The sequence below is a fragment of the Lampetra planeri genome, chromosome 24 (assembly GCF_965212315.1).
Source record: "Lampetra planeri chromosome 24, kcLamPlan1.2.h2, whole genome shotgun sequence".
Lineage (NCBI taxonomy): Eukaryota > Metazoa > Chordata > Hyperoartia > Petromyzontiformes > Petromyzontidae > Lampetra > Lampetra planeri.
The window spans coordinates 462344-480767 of NC_136130.1; the positions used below are offsets into that span (position 1 = coordinate 462344).

General features: G+C 57.9%; 1 protein-coding gene across 1 annotated transcript in view; it reads right to left on the minus strand.

The window, feature by feature from the left end:
• Positions 1–18130, minus strand: part of LOC144726625 (CMP-N-acetylneuraminate-beta-1,4-galactoside alpha-2,3-sialyltransferase-like) — a 72291-nt gene extending 54161 nt beyond the window's left edge. The window contains exons 1-6 of the mRNA XM_078605357.1: positions 17615–18130; positions 16314–16406; positions 9948–10042; positions 5671–5734; positions 4927–5019; positions 4193–4379 (exon numbers count right to left, since the gene is read on the minus strand). Of these exons, the coding sequence (XP_078461483.1) occupies positions 4193–4379; positions 4927–5019; positions 5671–5734; positions 9948–10042; positions 16314–16406; positions 17615–17778 (696 nt within the window). The 5' untranslated portion in view covers positions 17779–18130. The remainder of the gene's footprint in view (positions 1–4192; positions 4380–4926; positions 5020–5670; positions 5735–9947; positions 10043–16313; positions 16407–17614) is intronic.
• Positions 18131–18424: the final 294 nt, after the last annotated feature.

Here is an 18424-nt window from a genome sequence, read left to right on the forward strand (position 1 = left end):
ACGCGGTCCCTAGCCAGGGAGAGGCCCCCCGAGCGCAGCGCTCTGCTCCGAATTAAGCCGGCAAAATTTGGGAGGTGATTTGACGGTCGACTGAAGTCCGCCAGATTTTAATGAAGCCATGCGGTGGAGAAACGCCGTTGTTTTTCAGTGTCACGCACGCACGCGCGCCGCCCGGTGATTACAATCCCAAGCCCGCTACCAGAAACCCGACGCTCTCGTTCATGAAAACAAAAATCGTGGCTATTAGCAGTTCGGTGGGTCAGGGATTTGAGGGGCGACCCTTTTTGCGTCGCCGTTGGGAGGTTCCTATCGCGTTACCTAATCAGCCACGAACACGACTTGCCCTCCCCGTCTCCTTTCCCCCCCATCCCCATCCTACCAAGCAAAGCCCACCGAGGTATTAACTTATTTTTCAGAAGCGACCTGGCCACAAATGATAGCTCAGCAAAGTGGCCCATCATTTGGACATTTATAGCAGCAAAGTTTATAGTGGAGCCACGTACGAGGAGTCACCGCACAAGGGCCTCGCTCCACGCTGCCTGGAGGCCTCCCCCCCATCTCCACCCAGACCTCGCTCCATTGGAGGGGTTTGACTGTCGCTCGGCACTCGTGGAGCGACGGCTCCTCGAGTGCCGAGCTCAATGATTCACGCGCATAGATGCAAACTTGGGCACGACTCCCCAATGGACGCGCTTCACCGCAGCGCCAGCGCATGGCCACCGCGGGAACCGACACTGCGCGCCGAGAGCCCCCGGGTCAACCGGCGCCGTGGGTGGAGGAACGGTGCCGTGGGTGGGGGAACGGTGCCGTGGGTTGGGGAACGGTGCCGTGGGTGGGGGAACGGTGCCGTGGGAATGGTGCCGGGAGTAGGGGAACGGTGCCGGGGACGGGGAAACGGTGCCGGGGACGGGGGAACGGTGCCGTGGGTGGGGGAACGGTGCCGTGGGTGGGGGAACGGTGCCGGGGACGGGGGAACGGTGCCGGGAACGGTGGGAGGCTGGCGAGCACGAGTAGGGCCCGACAGTGCGCACTAACAAACGTTGATTTACGACCTTGCAGCAGGCTCCCCCTGCCGCGGATGAAGATGAAGAAACGATTTAGAAACTCCGTGAGAGCTCGGTAGTAAACAGCGACACGGGGGCCGAGTAGCCATCGGGACGCGCAAGGGGCACACGGGCCAACCGAACATCGACGCCCGCGGCCTCCCGATACGGTAACGCCGAGCGTGTGGAAGCCGCGACGGCGACATCCCAGGCCTGCTTCAAACAAACGCACCACACTTCAGTTTCTTGGGAAAAACATTGAAAAGAAAATTATCAGAGACATGCGCACTAACACACGCGAGAACTAACACAGGCGCGCGCTAACACAGCCGCGTGCGCGTAGACACTCGGCTACAAAGACAGAGATCCCCCATCAAGCCATAACAGACTGTTGGGGCAAGTGCACCTATGAAGGCCGGCACACCGCACTAGGGGGTGGATGGCCAGCACCGTGCCCCGGCCGCCTTTGTCTCCCTATTAGCAACATTGATGCTGAGTCGACCTTGGGGAGGGCCAAGACCAGTTCAGAAAATCATCACTGGTTTTGGCCATGAGTGGGAATCGAACTCATGTGGCCGTGTTTGTAGCTCAGATACACATATAGACGTGGTCACAAACATACAATCACATACCGTCACACACCCGGAGTCACACCCTATACATACACAGTCACACGTATATGGTCACACACAATTACAACAGTTACATACACACCCATTGACACATGCACACACACACACACTGTCAAACGCATTGTCGCACACGGTCACTCATGCGCACAGAGGCTCACACGCACACGATCACGCACACATATGCATGCACACGCACGCACGCGCGCGCACGCAAGAGGAGCGGCGCACACACTCGGGGACGGCCGCATGACACTCTGTGCCAACGGCAGGGATCACGCTGCGGCAGAGGAGGAACGCCATTTGCGTTCTTGTGGTTCGGGTGATTAAGTGCGGTCCGCATCAGCCAGGTTTCTCCCGCGCCCTGCCAAGGAGCGACGCGCATTCCATAGTAATAGAGGTTTTTTTTTCATCTCAAAATAACCGATCGCGTTACCTGAGAGCTGTCGCTCAGAGCCGCGCTCGCCAAAGCCATTTCCCCCCCACATCCCTCCCCTTTCTGGGCAAATTAAATATATAAAATGGGACGGCTGCCGCTTTGTCGCGGCAGCGCGGAGAGGGAGAAAAAAACCAAAGCTTCCTCTGAAAATGGAAAATGTTTACACAGATTCGCCAGCGGCCCGAGACCCACGCAGGAATTTGAACGCAACAATCGCTGCGGCTCCGCGAACCGTGGCGGCCGGGCCCCTCCGCCTCCTCTGCCATGGCCGCGCTCGCCTTTCACTCCACGCCGTTTAAAAGCAGCCGCGCTCCGCGGGGCGGAACGGCGTCCCGCTCGCCGGGGGGGGCCGCCTCGCGCTGCCGCCCCATCACGGCGTCCCCGCGACTCTTTCCACTCCCCGGTCGACGAGCGAGCGAGCGAGCGAGCGAACGGCTGGTGCTTGTTTCTCTCTCCGCTACACCGGGGGGCCATTGTCGCGTGAGCATAGGACGCGCGCAAAAGCGAGCGAGCAAGCGAAGTGGCGGAAGAGCGTTGGATGAGGGAGGGTGCGCGGACCCCCCCCCCCCCCCCCCGGGTTGAAGGTGGTTGCGGTGGCGGCAGCGGCAGCAGCGGCGTCGCGTCGCTAAAACGGGTCCTAGCAAGGGGCCCCCAACACCTCCCAGAGCAGCGCAGTAAACGCTTCTCGTTCGTGAAGCAATTGGGGCCTTCTGAAGCGTTATGCGTGTGGCCGCTCGGGTTGCGCAGGCCAAACACGGCGAGGGGGGGGGGGCTGACGAGATTGAAAGTGACTCGGCCGCGGCAGTCGGCATATGGGATCACTCTGCGCATCGCCAAACATTTCTGAGCATCTTTCAAACAACAAGCAAAGCGCAAAGCTAAACATTACGTGTATGTAGCCCCGTTGCGATCGCACAAAGGTGACCCACGAGGTTCGGGGCCCCCGGGCCCGCCTGCTCGGCCGCACTCCGCTGACAACACGCCGCATGACCTCCCGCACCGCCGCCCGTGCTGACGATGGCCTCTCGCTGCTTTCTGCGGGCCGCCCCCCCCGCCCCCACCTGCACCCCCCCACCCCACCGGCCCCCGTACCCGGCCCCAACACACGTGGTCCAAAAGGGCTCCGAGGTCACTTCATTCAAACGGCGTTTGAACGCTCGCAAAGCCCAAGCATGTGGCATTGAGAAATGCTGGCAACACCGGCGAGCGCTGTTCTCATACGGCGTGCACTCTCTCTGCTAGCTCTGCTCTCCGTCTCTCTCTCTCCTGGTCTCTCGCTCTCTCTCGAGGCCTGCTAGGTGCAACACAATACGTGTTTGGGTTTATACAGCGTCTAAATGCTGTACCCGCATGTCAAGACACTGTGCGCAACAAACAGAGGGAGTGTTTATTCTTCATCGAGAAAGGCAGACTCGGTCATTGGTGGAGAAGCAGAGGAGGATCTTGAGCTGAAACTTTGAGCAGGGGCAGGGACTCGACAGCATAGGGGCAACAGAGCAGAATGAGCGACCTTCCACTGAACAAAGGTCGACTGGAGGCTTTGACAAAAAGTATTGGTTGCTTGAGCTGACAGTGCGTGGAGGTGGAGTAGAGTGAGATGAGAGGGATGCGGTACGAGCGTGCGTGGATAATCTCAAATCGGGTGACTATGCGATCTTGAAATTGATCTAGGATTGTATTGGGAGCCAGTGAAGGGACGGGAGCATTGTGGTGATGTCGTTTTTGTTGTGGGTGTGGATGAGAAGCCTGGCAGCGGCATCTTGAAGCTCGGCATCAGTGACCACTGCAAGGCTTTGGCCACCCTAGGCCAGTGCGGTGTCAAGAGTTCAAGAGGTCAAGCCAAGTCTATTTGTGCTAGCTCAAGGCGGATACTTTACCGACTGTGAACATTTAGCCAAACAGGAGGATAGACTCTCTCTCCAGTCTCACAGGTGTACTCTTTCTCTGTCTGCTTCTGTGTTATCACTTTTCCCCTCTGGTCTCTCTATCTCGGCTGTGGCTGTCGGCTACGCAATTGACGCCCCCCCTCTCTCTCTCGCTCTTACTCATTCACCCATCCGCCCGCTCGCCCACTCACTCACCATCTTCTCACTGTACACGACGCTGCGTAGCCAGCGGAAGTCGTGCGGCTTGAAGCCGGCGAAGACGAACAGCGAGTCGGCCTCGTACTTGCGCGGGTCCTGGATGGCGCCCTCGGGGTAAGTGATGCGCATGGTGGTGCGCGCGCCCACGTCGCGCTCGAACCCACGCACCGGAGCGTTGTTCAGCCTGGGGGCGGGCGGCGGCACAACAAAGCACTGTGGTTGGGGTGGTGGTGGTAGTGTCCGTGATGGTTGGTGGAGGAGGTATCCACAATTGGGATGGTGGTGGTGAAGGTGCTGGTGGTGAAAGTGCTGGTGGTGAAGGTAGTGGTGTTGGTGAAAGTGGTGAAGGTGTTGTGGGAGTTGGTGAAGGTGTTGTGGTGCAAGTAGTGACAGTAGCGAGGGTGTTCATGGTGGTGGTGATTCACATAAGGGTGGTCGTTGTGGTGATGTTCGCAATATTGGTTGTGGTGCCCACGAGGTGGAGTCCATGTGGTGGTGGTGGATCAGCAGGAGACTTGATGATGAAGCGAGCTCCTTGTGCGCTTTACATTCAGTCGCCAGCAGTTCCCCTCTCGGGGGGGAGGGGGGGGGGGCGGCAGCTCGCTCAATAATCGGTGGAGACCCGGGAAGTGCACAGAGGTGGCGCGGAGCCCAGAAAGCGCCGCGAGCTTCTGGCTCCGCTCGCCGCAATGCCACCTTCGAAGCCGAAATCCAGCGGCACCGAAACCAACCGGATGATGAAGTCGTACTCGTCGATCCGGGCGCCCAGCGACTTGTTGAAGAGGATTCCGCCACTCCCCACGATCACGCAGCGCCTGCACGCGCTGCACCACCACGCGTGCGTGGTCGGGGAGTGGGTCGCAGGTCAGCGTCGCGCGCGGGGAAAATATGTTCGGCCCTCTCTTGCGCTCCCGACGCGCCGGCCCCGTTGGGGGCGAGCGAGCTGCGGCGCGGACACCGCGCAGGAAACATTCGAACGCGACGCTGGGAGAGGTTGCCGCCACGTTGCAGAACGTCAACGCTGTCGGACGGTGTAAACCGAATGCCTCAGTAACAGCGCCACATTGATTGCAGGGGAGGACACGTGATCTCTCGGCGCACGGTGGCCTTAGTAACCTGGGTGGGGGGGGGGGAGTGCTGGGACTTGGGGGTGGGGGCGCAGAGACCAGCGGTCTGTATTGGGGGGGTCGCCATACAGGCGCTGTGGGCCAACCTCGAAGCCAAAACAACCGAGTGTGGTCACAAAGATTTTGCGGTAAACTCTGCATTTGGCTTCGAGTCCAGTGGTTTAGGATTGTTTAGAAAAAAATACCGAGGTTTGTTAACATCGCGCCGCTTGCGCTCGAAATGCGCCGGCCTCAGAATTCACCGCCAAGAACGCGTGGGGGACCGATCCCGCGCTCGTTAGCAGCAGATGTGCGCCGCTGCAAACCTGGCCGCCCCGTCAGGCCTCGCTGGGCCCACGCTCCGCTCACCTCTGCAAGTGGAGAGGCAGGTCCGACTCTTTCGTCTTCGCCAAGATTTCGTTGACGATCTTTTCTGCAAGGACAAGGCAGGGCCGTCGTTAAGAACTCCGTCGTGAGGAATTCGAGCGGCCGCCAGCGGCGAGAGGAGTACGGGCCATGCGGCGCTCGCGGTCTCGGCGCGCTCGCAATCACCACGACGTACCGCTCTGCGCCGACATTCCTCGGGCGGGACGGCGAGCGGCGCGAAGGTAAGCAACGCAGCCAGAGCCCGCGTTTTCCTGCGAGTTTTCAACACCTCACGGGCATGCAACGTCGTTGAGAACGTCGGTCAATTGATCCAAACAGGGGGTACAGGGAGGCCGATCGAAAACGACGGCAAGCGGCGGCGGTGGCGAGTCGCGATGCGAGGAGCCGATTGTGTCGGATTGAAAGGCCGAGCCAGGGCCGTCCCACACACCCGGGGGGGGGGAGGGGTGGGTAGCGGTGGCGCGTTTTCACCACGAAGGCTCATCCTGAATGACGGAACCGAACAACGTCCCCATGCCATTCCCACCCCTCCCTCCTGGCTCCATAGCCCATGCGCCCGCCCGCCCGGCTGCCATCAGGACCCTTATCTCCAGACTCCATGGTGGATTTCCACGCCCGCCCCCCCCAAAACAAACTCGCCGTATCGCGCGGCGCAGCCCAAACGCCAAGGGCCGTCACAAAAGCCGCCGCGCAATCAGGTGCCAACGCTCACGCCAGCCTCGCAAAGCCGCGACCCTCCGGCTGCGGCCGCCCCCATCCCCCCCCCTCTGCCATCATGGCCGGCGCTCCGCTCCACTCTAGGCGCGGTCGCCAAGGGAAGCGGTCGCCGGGCCTGCGGACGGCCGGGGTTTACGGGCGCGATTGTCAGCGGGCTTGGCACGGTGCCACCTGCTGCCGGGGCTTGCGAGCGTACGCTTGTGTGTACGTGCACATGCACACGCGTGTGCACGTGCATGTGTGCATGAGTGTGTACGTGCGAACCCACTCGATTCCCACTCACAACCAATAACAATGGCGGATATTTTAACTGAACCTGGGCCTCCCCTATGTCCACAATAATGAGTACCTGGTGCGGTGCATAAACATTGCCACTGGGGAGACTAAGGTGGTCGGGTGCGGTGCTATGAAAGCCGTGCTCGCATTCACAGGCGCTCCCTAACAGCCCTTGCCCCAAATGTCTGTGGAGGCCCTAGGGGGGATTTGTTTTAATACATGTGTGTACATGCGTGCATGTGTGTGCATGTCGATTCCTGCTCACGGCCACCAACATCAGTGACTATTATCTGAACCGATCTTGGGCCTCCACTTGGTAAACTCAGCCTCAAATGAGTACCTAGAACGGCGTGTAAACATCGCCACTGGGGAGAAAAAGGCGGCCGGGCGTGGTGCTGGCCACCCACCGCCTTCGCGTGCCATGTCGGCCTTCATAGGTGCTCGTTAACAGCACTTGCCCCAACAGTCTGTTAAGGCTATACGGGGGATCTTTGTACGTGTGTGTGTACGTGTGACTTTGTATAAGCGGCGTGCGTACGCGCCTGCATGGGTACGTGCGTGGGTACGTACGTGCGTGCATACGTATTTCGCCCCGGTTTGACGAGCGGCCACCGCTCCGATCGAGTGACCTTAAACGCCCGAGCCCAAGATCCCAGGCAGAGCCACATCTCTTGTCTCGTGAGGCATCCTGGGGTAGCACGGAGCGCGATAGAAGGCCGGTGGTAAAGTGCGGAGCGGGCGGTGTGGAGGGACGATGTGAAAAGGCCGATCGCGTCGGAGACGCAGAACGAGGGGACAGACGCTACGAGGAACTGACGGGAAGTCGTCGGGGAGGAAGGTGGAGGTGTAGGCGTGACTCGCCACAAGTGGCTCGGCCGGGTTGATCAGGAAGACGATCGTTGATGGAAAAATGGAAAACGGAAAGCGGGAAGAGGAAGGACGCCGAAACGTACGCGGTCGAACGTATGCGGCATTCCGTGGGAAGATGCTGACAATAACAAATTATGGAGAGCGTCCGTCACGCGGGACTCAAGCAGCGGCGGGTGACACCGAGAGAGAGAGATCGACGAAGGCCAGATGTAAGTAAAAAAAATATAGAGGATTAAGAAGCTCGCGTCCAAATCAAAGTTCACAAGATCGTGTGAAACCGCGGCCCCGGGGACGGAATCCATGGGGGCCACGGCGTTGAAAAATGGTGCCGCGGTATTAAAAATGGAAGCGGGAAACGATCCGAGACTCACCGTGCCATCACCCCGACCCCCGAGAAAGCGCTAATTCGTCTTACTGATGACTGTCAAAACAAGGGATTTTTTTTAGCAATGTGCTTGGCATTCCAATAAATATCTGTCTAACTGATAACTGTCAAAACACGATGTGCCAGCGACGTACATGGCCGTGCCATTAAACACAACGCGCAGCGAGCGCGAGCCCAGGGCGTCATTTTTCAATCCAGCCTGCCGTATATTTTTCTTCATTGGTTATGATTTTAGGGAGAGAAAAAATATATTTAATTCCCGTTTGTGTTATGCTCTAAAAACCTGTCCTGTTTGAGACCTAAAACTAACACCGGCAGTCGCAGTGGACTCCACTCAGCGGTGGAGATCATCATCATCGTCGGAGAAAGCCACGGCACACAGCGATGTCTCTGAACCGCCACAACAACGGCCGCTCATCGCCCTGGAGGCATCCACCAGTGGTGTCCACCAGTGGAGTCCACCAGACAAGTCCACCAGTGGTGTCCACCAGAGGTATCTCCAAGGGGTGTCCACCAGTGGTGTCCACCAGGCGTTTCCACCAGAGCCGTCCAACATTCACCGATACAGCCACCCCTCCACCCCCCCCACCCCACCAACCCCACCACGTGCGTAAGAGGTTTCCTGGCCCTGGGCGGCTGGACCACTCACGGTGCTGCTGGACTATTACTATTACTGAGCTATCATTACTGAGCTATCATTACAGCTCTTAGGTGCCGGACACTTAGGTGCTGGCATTTGGGGCCTGTGTGTTCAGCAAAAATGATTTAAAACAACACACACACGCACGCACGGCTACAATCCAAGACAACAGCCATAGCAACAGCTGGAACACGACACAGCCAAAACCGCAGCCCCAGCCACTACCCCATCCACTGCCACAGAAATGATTATAATCATCATCACAACTTCTACTACAGCAACAACAAGCTGAACCACGGTCACCACCACGACATCAAACAGTTAAAGCCACAACCTGAACGACAGTCACAACCACAATCCCAGTCACAATCAATCCCAGCCACAATCCCAGCCACGACCACAATCCCAGCCACGACCACAATCCCAGCCACGACCACAATCCCAGCCACAATCCCAGCCATGACCACAATCCCAGCCACGACCACATTCCCAGCCACGACCACAATCCCAGCCACAATCCCAGCCACGACCACAATCCCAGCCACGACCACAATCCCAGCCACAATCCCAGCCACGACCACAATCCCAGCCACAATCCCAGCCACAATCCCAGCCACAATCTCAGCCACGACCACAATCCCAGCCACAATCTCAGCCACGACCACATTCCATGGCAGCCGAGGCTCGGGGGGGGGGGTGTAGGGATTTACCAACCGGAAGCAATTCCTACGCTCAGTGGGCACACATGAAGCCGCGAGCGTGGAGCCGCGAGTGTGGAGCCACGCACGCAAACTAGCGGCATTCGCTTACAGTCCGGGGATACGACAGCTTCTGTCGTCACAGAGCAGACCAAAGGGTGCAAGTGAGACAAACGAGCACCAAGAAGCAATGAAGCATGTTCGTGTGCAGCCCTCCGTCCATCCACTGCCAATGACAACCACCTACCCATCGCCAACCGCGACCTCACCAATGCTCCTCGCCGCCAACTCAAGTCCCGATCCCACCTCTGGGATCGCACAGCTGCTGTCACCCTCGAAGACTCTCACCAAGATCCGGAATGCTGGCAAACAGACAAAACTCTTGGCCGGTTTAAACGTTCAATGTCTCATCAGCAGAGTCAGGCTTGACTGAACCAATGCTGGTTAATAGCCAGACGTTTAGAGGCAGCAAGGACCCCTAACCCTGTGAGATATGGGTCCTATTTTGACACACAACTCTATAAAAATACCCAGCGCAAAGTAATCAATCAATACAAATGCCTGAGTCTTGGCCCAGGCTCACAGAACCACAGCCAGCGGGTCTACACTGTTGCCCTGTTTGTTATTTGTATTTCCTAAACGAGGGAGGGGAGGGGGCAGGGAAGGGACCAACCTTGGCCGCGGAGCCCGAAGGGCGGGGAAAAGTCTCGGAGTCTCCCCCACCTCTTGAAGCTCCTGTCCAGGAACATGGGTGCCACGCGGACAAACCTGCAGGACACAGGGTCACGTGACAGACACGCGGTCACGTGGCGCAGACACAGGGTCACATGACACACACATGCTCACATGACACAGAGTCAAGTGACACAGACACTGGGTCACGTGACACAGACACATGATCACGTGAGATGTGTGACACATACGGTCACATGACACACCCGAGAGCAATCTCAGGTAAGACACAGAGAGCGACCCGTGACACAGACTCCCATGGCACATACAAAGCCGCGATTTCGCGTGACGCGGTCTTCGCTTGACACGGACCGGATCTCTCGCAACACAGGCGGGGAATCATGTGACGGGGTGTCAATGACAAACAGGATCTAATGTGACGGAGGGACGGGATTTTGTGTAACGCAGACGACCGCGACACAGTCAGGACCCCCGTGTGATACAGACGGTCTCGCGTGACACGCGGGCGTCTCCTGTGACGCGGAACAACAAAGGGCCCGCTTCGTTGCTCTCTCCCAACCCCCCGGCGGCAGAGGGCTCCATCTTTCAGTGCCGTCGCCGGCACGAGGATTGACGGCGGGGCAGGTGTGGGGGACGTGGGCGCCCGTTTCTCACGGATTCCAGCGCCGCCACCGCCGCAACCGCCACAGCCACCACCGCCGCGGTGGCCCCCCGGCTCGGTGTCAGGTTTAACGAGTGCGCCTTTTGGCCCAAAACGGCGCTCGGCGGACGCATGTGGCGGCAGTGACAGGTGCTCGCGACGGCGGGGACGGCAGCTTTCCGGAAAAGAAAACAACGTATCGTCAGGGAAAAACTCGATGGCAGAAGGAGAGACATTGACAAGGAGCGGGGGATCTCCGGTGCCAATGCTCGAGGGGCAGGAGCTTCGGGGCCACGCGAGCGAGCGACCGGGCCCGGCGCAGGATTGGCAAAAGCGGCAAACGGCTGCCGCTCCCCCAGTTTCGCCACCCGGCGAAACAAACGCCAAACCAAACCTGACGGGGCATTTCAACCAGAGATCTGCGCCGGCGTCGCTCGTGATTACAGGCAGGAGGGCGCATTCTCGTCCCGCCCGATTTGGTAGGCACCAGCGATCACAGGCGGGCGGTCCGTCCGACGTGTTCCGGGGGTCTCTGTCCGCTTCTGAAAACGAACCTGGCGCTCGTCCCGAAACAAATATTTTACTAGCGGTAAAGATATGGAGGCCGCGAGCAGCCCACCCGCACGCGCGAGCATCTGGCCCGCGGACGTCCGAGCACAAATTGGGCGCGCTCGTAAAAATCGTCTCGGGGCCGGACTCGCCCGCCAGATGAACGCGTGGGGCCAAGGGAGGGAGGGAGGAGCGCCAGGTTCGTTTTCGGAGGGAAGGAGGGAGGGAGGGGCCTCCCGCCGCGAGCTTGCGGTGCAGCCACCGGCGCCCGTGATCCGAACTCGGCATTATCTCCCTCATGGATTGCGAAACCGGCCACAACGCCGACGTCAAAACCGCTCCGACATCCAGCGGCTGACGGTTGAGCTCCGGAATGTTAAGCCTTCACCGGGCGTGGACGCGCTTCCCAGCGAGCATTAATTGGGAAGCCGTGGGTCACGAGTCTGCCTTGCCCTGTTAATATTGTAAAAACCGTCCACCTTTGACCGCCGCAGTGATTGGACTCCACCCTTCAAACCCAATCGACAGGGTCGTGTTGGAGGCAGCACGGCCAAGGATCCCTTAAGCTGATCAGAAACATGATTTATCCGGCTGTGTTTTAATTACCATTATGCAGGTAGCAGAAGAAGGGAGAGGAGGAGGCAGAGGAGGAGAAGCCCGTATTTCACTAAAGCGGGGCTCACCGAGTAAGACAGAACCCCTCAGCCGACAGACACGATGGGCCAACAAAAGCGAGCGGCGATGATGATGACCCTAGAGACCGGTGCCGCAGCGCAGCACAACCACGCTGGCGGGAAATCTCATTGGACGTTCGGGGCACGTCCGACAGGGACGACCGCGCGTCTGTCGACAAGTGTGAAGGCCGTGACGGAAAGCTTTCGCGATCTGACATCCCCCCGCTGCAGAAGATTAAGATGTCAACGATAAGGACGCCAGCGCCGTCCTGATTAGCACAACCCGGGGCGGGTGGCACGCGGGCCGCGGGGGGAGGGGAGAGTGCGGCGGGGATGCTGGAAAGACGGGGCGTGAGTGGGGGGGGTGTGGGAGGATGGGGGGGCGGGGTGCGGGCCAGACGCTGTCCGTTATGCGGCCGTACGAGCCAGGAATAGACGCGCGTGCTCTGAGAAGAGGCGATCGTTGTCACACGTCCCCCCTGACCTCATCCGTGCACAGGTTTGACATGCACGCCATCGGACGAGCCGCCGCACGCGCACGCGCGCATCGCGGCGCTGCGTCTTTTCCATACGGCTGCTGCTGCTATCGATGCAGAGCAGCAGCTGTGACGCTACGCTGAGGTGGTGGCGGAGTGGTGAATCGTCGCTATGATGATGCTGTGAGCCTGGCACGAATTGACACTGTCGCGTCTTCAACTGTGTAACTTATAAATAATCATGAGCATCGTCGGGAGAATACGACTTTCTGGGAGTGTGGTTTTCCAATACAAACGTCTGGAACTTCAGCGGCAATGGATCAAGCTGAGACACTGAATGTCAAAACCGGGTCCAGAGTTTTGCTTGGGTTGAAGCAATGCTGCTGAAATTATGCTGCTGACGGGATGTGTGAAACATACTTTCTTGCTTTGTTCCTTGGAGGGATGGATGTGACGGAGGCCAATTGTCTGCCCATTACTGTCGAATTTTTTTCCTTTCGCTATTTACACCCCGAGAGATATCCCCACCGTGTCATCGTCATCGTGCCACGATTGGTAAAGGCGCAGCCCAGCGATCGCCCACCCACGCCAGCTCTGGAGATACGGAAAGCCCCCTCTCAACGACATGAAGCTGAACTGTTCCACCCTGGCCCCAATGAACGTCTCGGAACACATATCACGCCGTGCGATGTGTCAGAGAACGGTTGCGGAAGATAACGTCACAGAACCACATCTGAGGTGCCTTTACCCAGATAGGCGTCAGTAAGCGTTTTCTTTTGGTAAACGCTGTCTGTGTTATTTTACCATTTCAACCCCGTCCGTGCAGAATATCCATTGGCGATGTGTAAATGGGGAGACAAAGGCGGCTGAGCGTGGTGTTGGCCATCTACCCCCTCGTGTGCCGTGCCGGCCTTCATAGGTGCTCGCTAACAGCACTTACCCCAACAGTCTTTTAAGGCTATACGGGGGACCTTTGTATTTGACCCCTGAGTTAAGGAGCGGTGGCGCAGTGGTTAGCGCACCGTGCTACGAACCCGGCAACCCAAGTTCGATTCCCACTCACGACATCAACAGTGGCGAATATGTGAACCGGTCCCACCACCTCATGCGCCGTGGTGCTCATGAAGTGATCTGTTCAGGCTATCCGGGGGGACCTTTGTCTTTGTTTGACCCCTGAACCACCTGGCTACTCTCGCTTCCAAATAGAGATCCAGTTCAAGCTGAACAGGCACTAAATCTAATGCCAAGTGAACGGTCTCGTCATTGTGAAGGAGTGGGATTGAGTGTGGATGCTTCCTCTCCTCGCCCGCAACACTCTCATCCCATAGTTTCATTTCCGGGATGTGGTCCACTGAGCTCTGTTGGAGCCCAGGCTGATCGTGACGAACGCTGCAGGAGCAGTTGCAAGCCAAGTCAAAGTGCTCAAAACTGGCATTCGGGCTGCTCTCATTTCATGTTTACAGCCCTGGAACCAGTAGTGGAAATTCCCAATTCCCATGGCAGGGATGAGTCAATGCATAGGACAATTATCGGTGACTTACCCCACAAAGCGGTCATAATTTTATCAACCCCGGAGGGAGGGATGATGGGCCTAGTCAACCTCCCCCAACCAGAACTTGAACTCACAGCCTTCCGAATGTGAGCCGCTCGCTCTAGCGCTGGGCAGCCACCTGACTGACTGAGTGAAAATACGAAATCTCCCTCTGTGGGAATGACCATCCAGGCCCACAGTTTAAACCTGGGGACCCGTTCTTGGGAAGTAGCCCGAGCCCGATGGAAGACGAGGGGGGCGAGGAGCAGCGGGAGGTCACGGGCCCCGGCTCACTCGCTCGCTCGCTCCAGGGAGCAGCGGGCACGCCAAGGGGGCAGGCGGCGCTGCCCAGTGAAGCTCGACAAAGCCGCGTGCCGCTGCCGCAGCCCCGCCGTGCCACGCGTGACCCCGAGAGGGGCCGCATGCCGTCACCAGCAGAGGGAACAAAACCGGGCCGGGTGAGCAGCCTCGCTCCCTCGCTGGCTCGCCTATCCCGTCACCGCCTGTTGTGAAGGGTGAAGGGATTTGGAGGCTTAGGCTAAAACGCTGCGCTGTCGTCTGCGCTGCCTTCAAGGCGCGAGCTTTAGGGGCTGAACTGGCAAAAATCCTCCTGTGACTAAAATAAACAAATAGCGAGCGGCCAAGAGAGAGAGCGCGCGCATATACACGTTACGCAAACGCACACGCTGTGCAAGCCGCACAGAGGCGCACACGTGTGCAGTACACACACGCATGACGTGCGCACACTTTGTGCACGTGCAGAACACTCGCTCACTCACTGGCTCAGTCTCCTCATCATTCTTCTATCGCTACTACCATGGTTACTGTGTTCCATGAACCTCAATAATTGATTCCTCCTGCTATGTTGAGAGCTCAGTCTACCAGACACTGACTGTTTCGTCTCACCCAACACACTCATCCGTACCGTGTTCAACGACCAAACTGCAGGTCACGACAACACACACCAATCACTAATCGACCACTCACTCACTATCCTATGCACCAACATACACAATCACTCACCTACCCACTCTTCCACTTACCCGCCCACCCACCACACTGCAGGTCACTTCACTTCTCTTTCAGCTTCGTCCCTCGCACCGCTCCACTTTGGAATTCCCTCCTCCCATCATACTCATCATCATCGTCTTTCCCCCCACCCCTCACTCAATTCAAGACACGTGTTACACTCCAACTATTTACCGCTTTGCTAACAGTGCTGTTGGTTGCTGGCCGCGTGACGGGACAGGCCTCTGCTTGGCAGTTGCGTAAACATATATAAATAAAAAGGGAAAATATAAAAAAGTAGAAAAAAAATAGATCGCTAGAGCGCGTCACTGCGTGTGTGTTGTGCGGTCGTGCGGCCCGCGCATCGCTGCGTGTGCGTTGGCCTCAAGCCCGGCCCAGCCCGGCCACTCACGACCGTCATCTGGAGCGCTCTCCACACGAAACAAGGCCGCCACGCTCATTGTAATAAACTACAAGTATACTATTTTATTCCACAAGGTAAGACCCACTGAGCTACATCGATATTTTTCAGAAGTGGATGACTTGCCCAAGCTATAAATCAGATCTATATAAATTACTTATTATTTAGTTACATGTAGTTACTTGCTTTCCTTTTTCTCTATGTTGTACTCCTATCGTGATGTTTTTCCTGTTCGCTGTTCTAACTTGCTGACCTGCCCAATACGGACATCTGTGAAAAAGAGCTTCATAGCTCATCGGATTCCTCTTCCTGCAGTCTAAATATTCCATTCTGATTGTCACGTGGAACTTCATAGTCGTCAAATCCTCTAAACACGTGACATTGATTCTAAACTTGGAAAAACCGAAGGACCCAGAGTAAAATCCACATGACCACGAAGAGAGAGACACACAAACTCCAAATATACAGCAAGCGTCGTCAGGGTCGGGATCAAACCCACGTCCTCCTGCATACCAGGCGAGGGAGCCCCCCTAATGGACTCTTCCTCATTTTTCTCTTCTCTGGACGGAGTTTTTTTTTATTTTCCACAGTTTTTTCCACGTTCCATTTAAGCAGCGGTGCGGGGCCGATCTCCGGCGCCCCGTCGCGTCCGCGCCGCGGGGAGCGCGACTCTTCGCTCGTTGACGGGATATTTAAACAAAATACTCCTTCATGTGCAGGTATAGATTCGTACGTGGAGGTACGGAAAGGCGGCAGTGTCTGCTTATGGTTTTTGTTGTTGTCGCTTATATTCTCTGCAATACCGCAAATTATGGTCTCGCGGGATCTAGTTTTGCGTCGAACTAGGACCCACATCTAAGAGAGAGAGCCCTTTGCCTATGCACATCTGGACAGTTCACCAGAATCGGTTTAAGCAAGCAAGACTGCTGACGAGACACAGAATGCGTTGAACCGATGCAGCTGAAATTATGCGTAAAAAAACGCTGGTATGTTTGTGAGCGGAGGGACAGTGGTGGTGGCGGCGTACGCATTGGCTCTGTTACTCACTTGGGGAAGATGGCCGTCATCTGGCTGGGGGTGTAGCTCCCGCGGCACGCAGGCTCCGTGCCGTTCCCTCCTCGAGCATCTTCCGTGGCGGCCCTGGGGGGGAGGGGGGGATGGGGGGCGAGTGGGGTCAGGGGATTGGCCGAGTGGGGTCAAGGAACCGAGGTGTCAGGGGTCAGGAAGAGGGGGTGACAGGGGGTCGCAGGGATGAAGTCAGCGGGATCGGAGAGACGGGGTGAGCGGGAGATCAGCGCCGTGTCGGGCGGAAAACGTAAATCAACTTTGAGCGGCGGCCACCACCGCGGCCTCTCTGACATCTGCCCCTTCCCCCACTCCGCTCTGCCCCCCGTGCACCCGTGGAGAATCTGAGCGTCACCCCCTACGGATGTCTCCACCGTGCCGCCCCAACCGCACTCACTGCTGGATCTCCTGATGTCTAACTCCACCCCGGGGACGGGGGCAGGGGACGTGCAGAGCACAGCAGCGCAACTCCCTCCCACCGCAGGCGCGAACGGGAGGCCTGGCCTGCTAAGCCGAGCCGCTCAGCGTGCCCCTGAGCGGTTACAGGCCCAGCGCTGGAGCCTCCGCAACAAACCAAGACCACGAGCGGGAGGCCACAGCTCGTTATTACTTCTTAAACGAGGCGTTGAAGGGGGGTAGGGGGATGGCATGCACCCCACAGAATGGACACAGATGGTGCTGCACCACCCAGCGGGTTCAAGATTTTGTCAAACAACGTGGAGCCCCCCCCCCACTTCCCCAAACCCCCACCACCCCCCCACCACCCGCTCTTTGCTTGCCCAAATTAAACAAAAGGCCGCAAGGAACCGGGGTTTAAACGGCAATTTGAAGAACTTTGACAATTCAGGGCCACTGCTTGAAACACAAACTCATTCCGTTTAGCATCTCGGGAGTCACCTCAGGTGCCTCTTCTCAACGCGGCTTTTGCCTGCGCCCATTGGCTTAAGCGTCCCATTAGGATAACTCAAACAGCACCGTCGCAGGCTCCCACCGCCGCCTCCACGGGCTGTTAAAGGACGAGTCGGCGACTTGTTACACCCGCTTACGAAAACACGCCGAGCGAGAGTCGACGGCTTTGTTCACTTAAAGTAAATAAGCGATTCCTGTCGGCCTGAGGAGGAATTAACCTCTCGCGCAATTCAGCAACGCGAGGGCTCCGAGCGGTATCATGGCGTAGAGGGATGGATGTTTTAACGGCGCCGCCGTCTTCTTTATTGGCGAGCGAGTGGCGCGACCGCCGCGGCGGCCTAGCGGGATAATTACAAAGGCATGTCTCGACTCACCCTCGCGGCTCGAACTTCAGCACGAATCCCAGCCGATCAAACTCTGCAAGAAACAGAGGGGGGGAGGGAAACAAGCAGAACAAGGTCTCGTCACTCGGCGGCCCGGCCGCCCGGCTCTCCCACCGGGCCCTGCGGCCCCGAGGCAGCGGCCGCGCTCGGGGCATTAACCGTGGCGCTTCCCACGACTTGAAACTTCGAGCCGAGCGCACATGGGCGGAGGGAGCGAGCGTAGAATGGGAAAGGAGGCCCGCGCTTGTACGCGAGTCTGGCGCGGCACGCACGTTAAGGGCCGCGAGCGACACGTACCGTCGCGTCCGTGTGGGGTCGCTCGAGGCGCAGGTGGGAACGGTGCGAGTTTTGTTTGAGGGACTGCAGGCCAGCGCTCGCCGCTGCCGAGCCTGCGCCGGGACACGGTGAATCGCGCGGAGGAAATCACATTCCGAGTCGGTCGGCCAGCTCTTGGGCACAGCGCGGGTCCTTAGGCCACGTCGAATTCGCAAGAGACGTCCGTTTGGACTTTCGGGGCACGGGCGACGGTCACGGCGGCCCGGCGGTGGTGGCGTCGGCAGCGCCACTTCCCGCCTCGCTGGCCACGGGCGCTATGAGCGAGCTCACGGATCGGCCAGACTGGCGAGAACGAAGTCAGATCAATCAGTAATGGGCAGCTGCTTGTCTCATTGTAATTCACAACGGCTGCATTAGATCGGAGGAAAGCTTTGTTTATTCTTTCAAATTGCTTGAAAACTACCTCGGAAAATATAACTCGTGGAAATGTGATCCATTTGAATCATTTGAAACGTTTCTAACTCG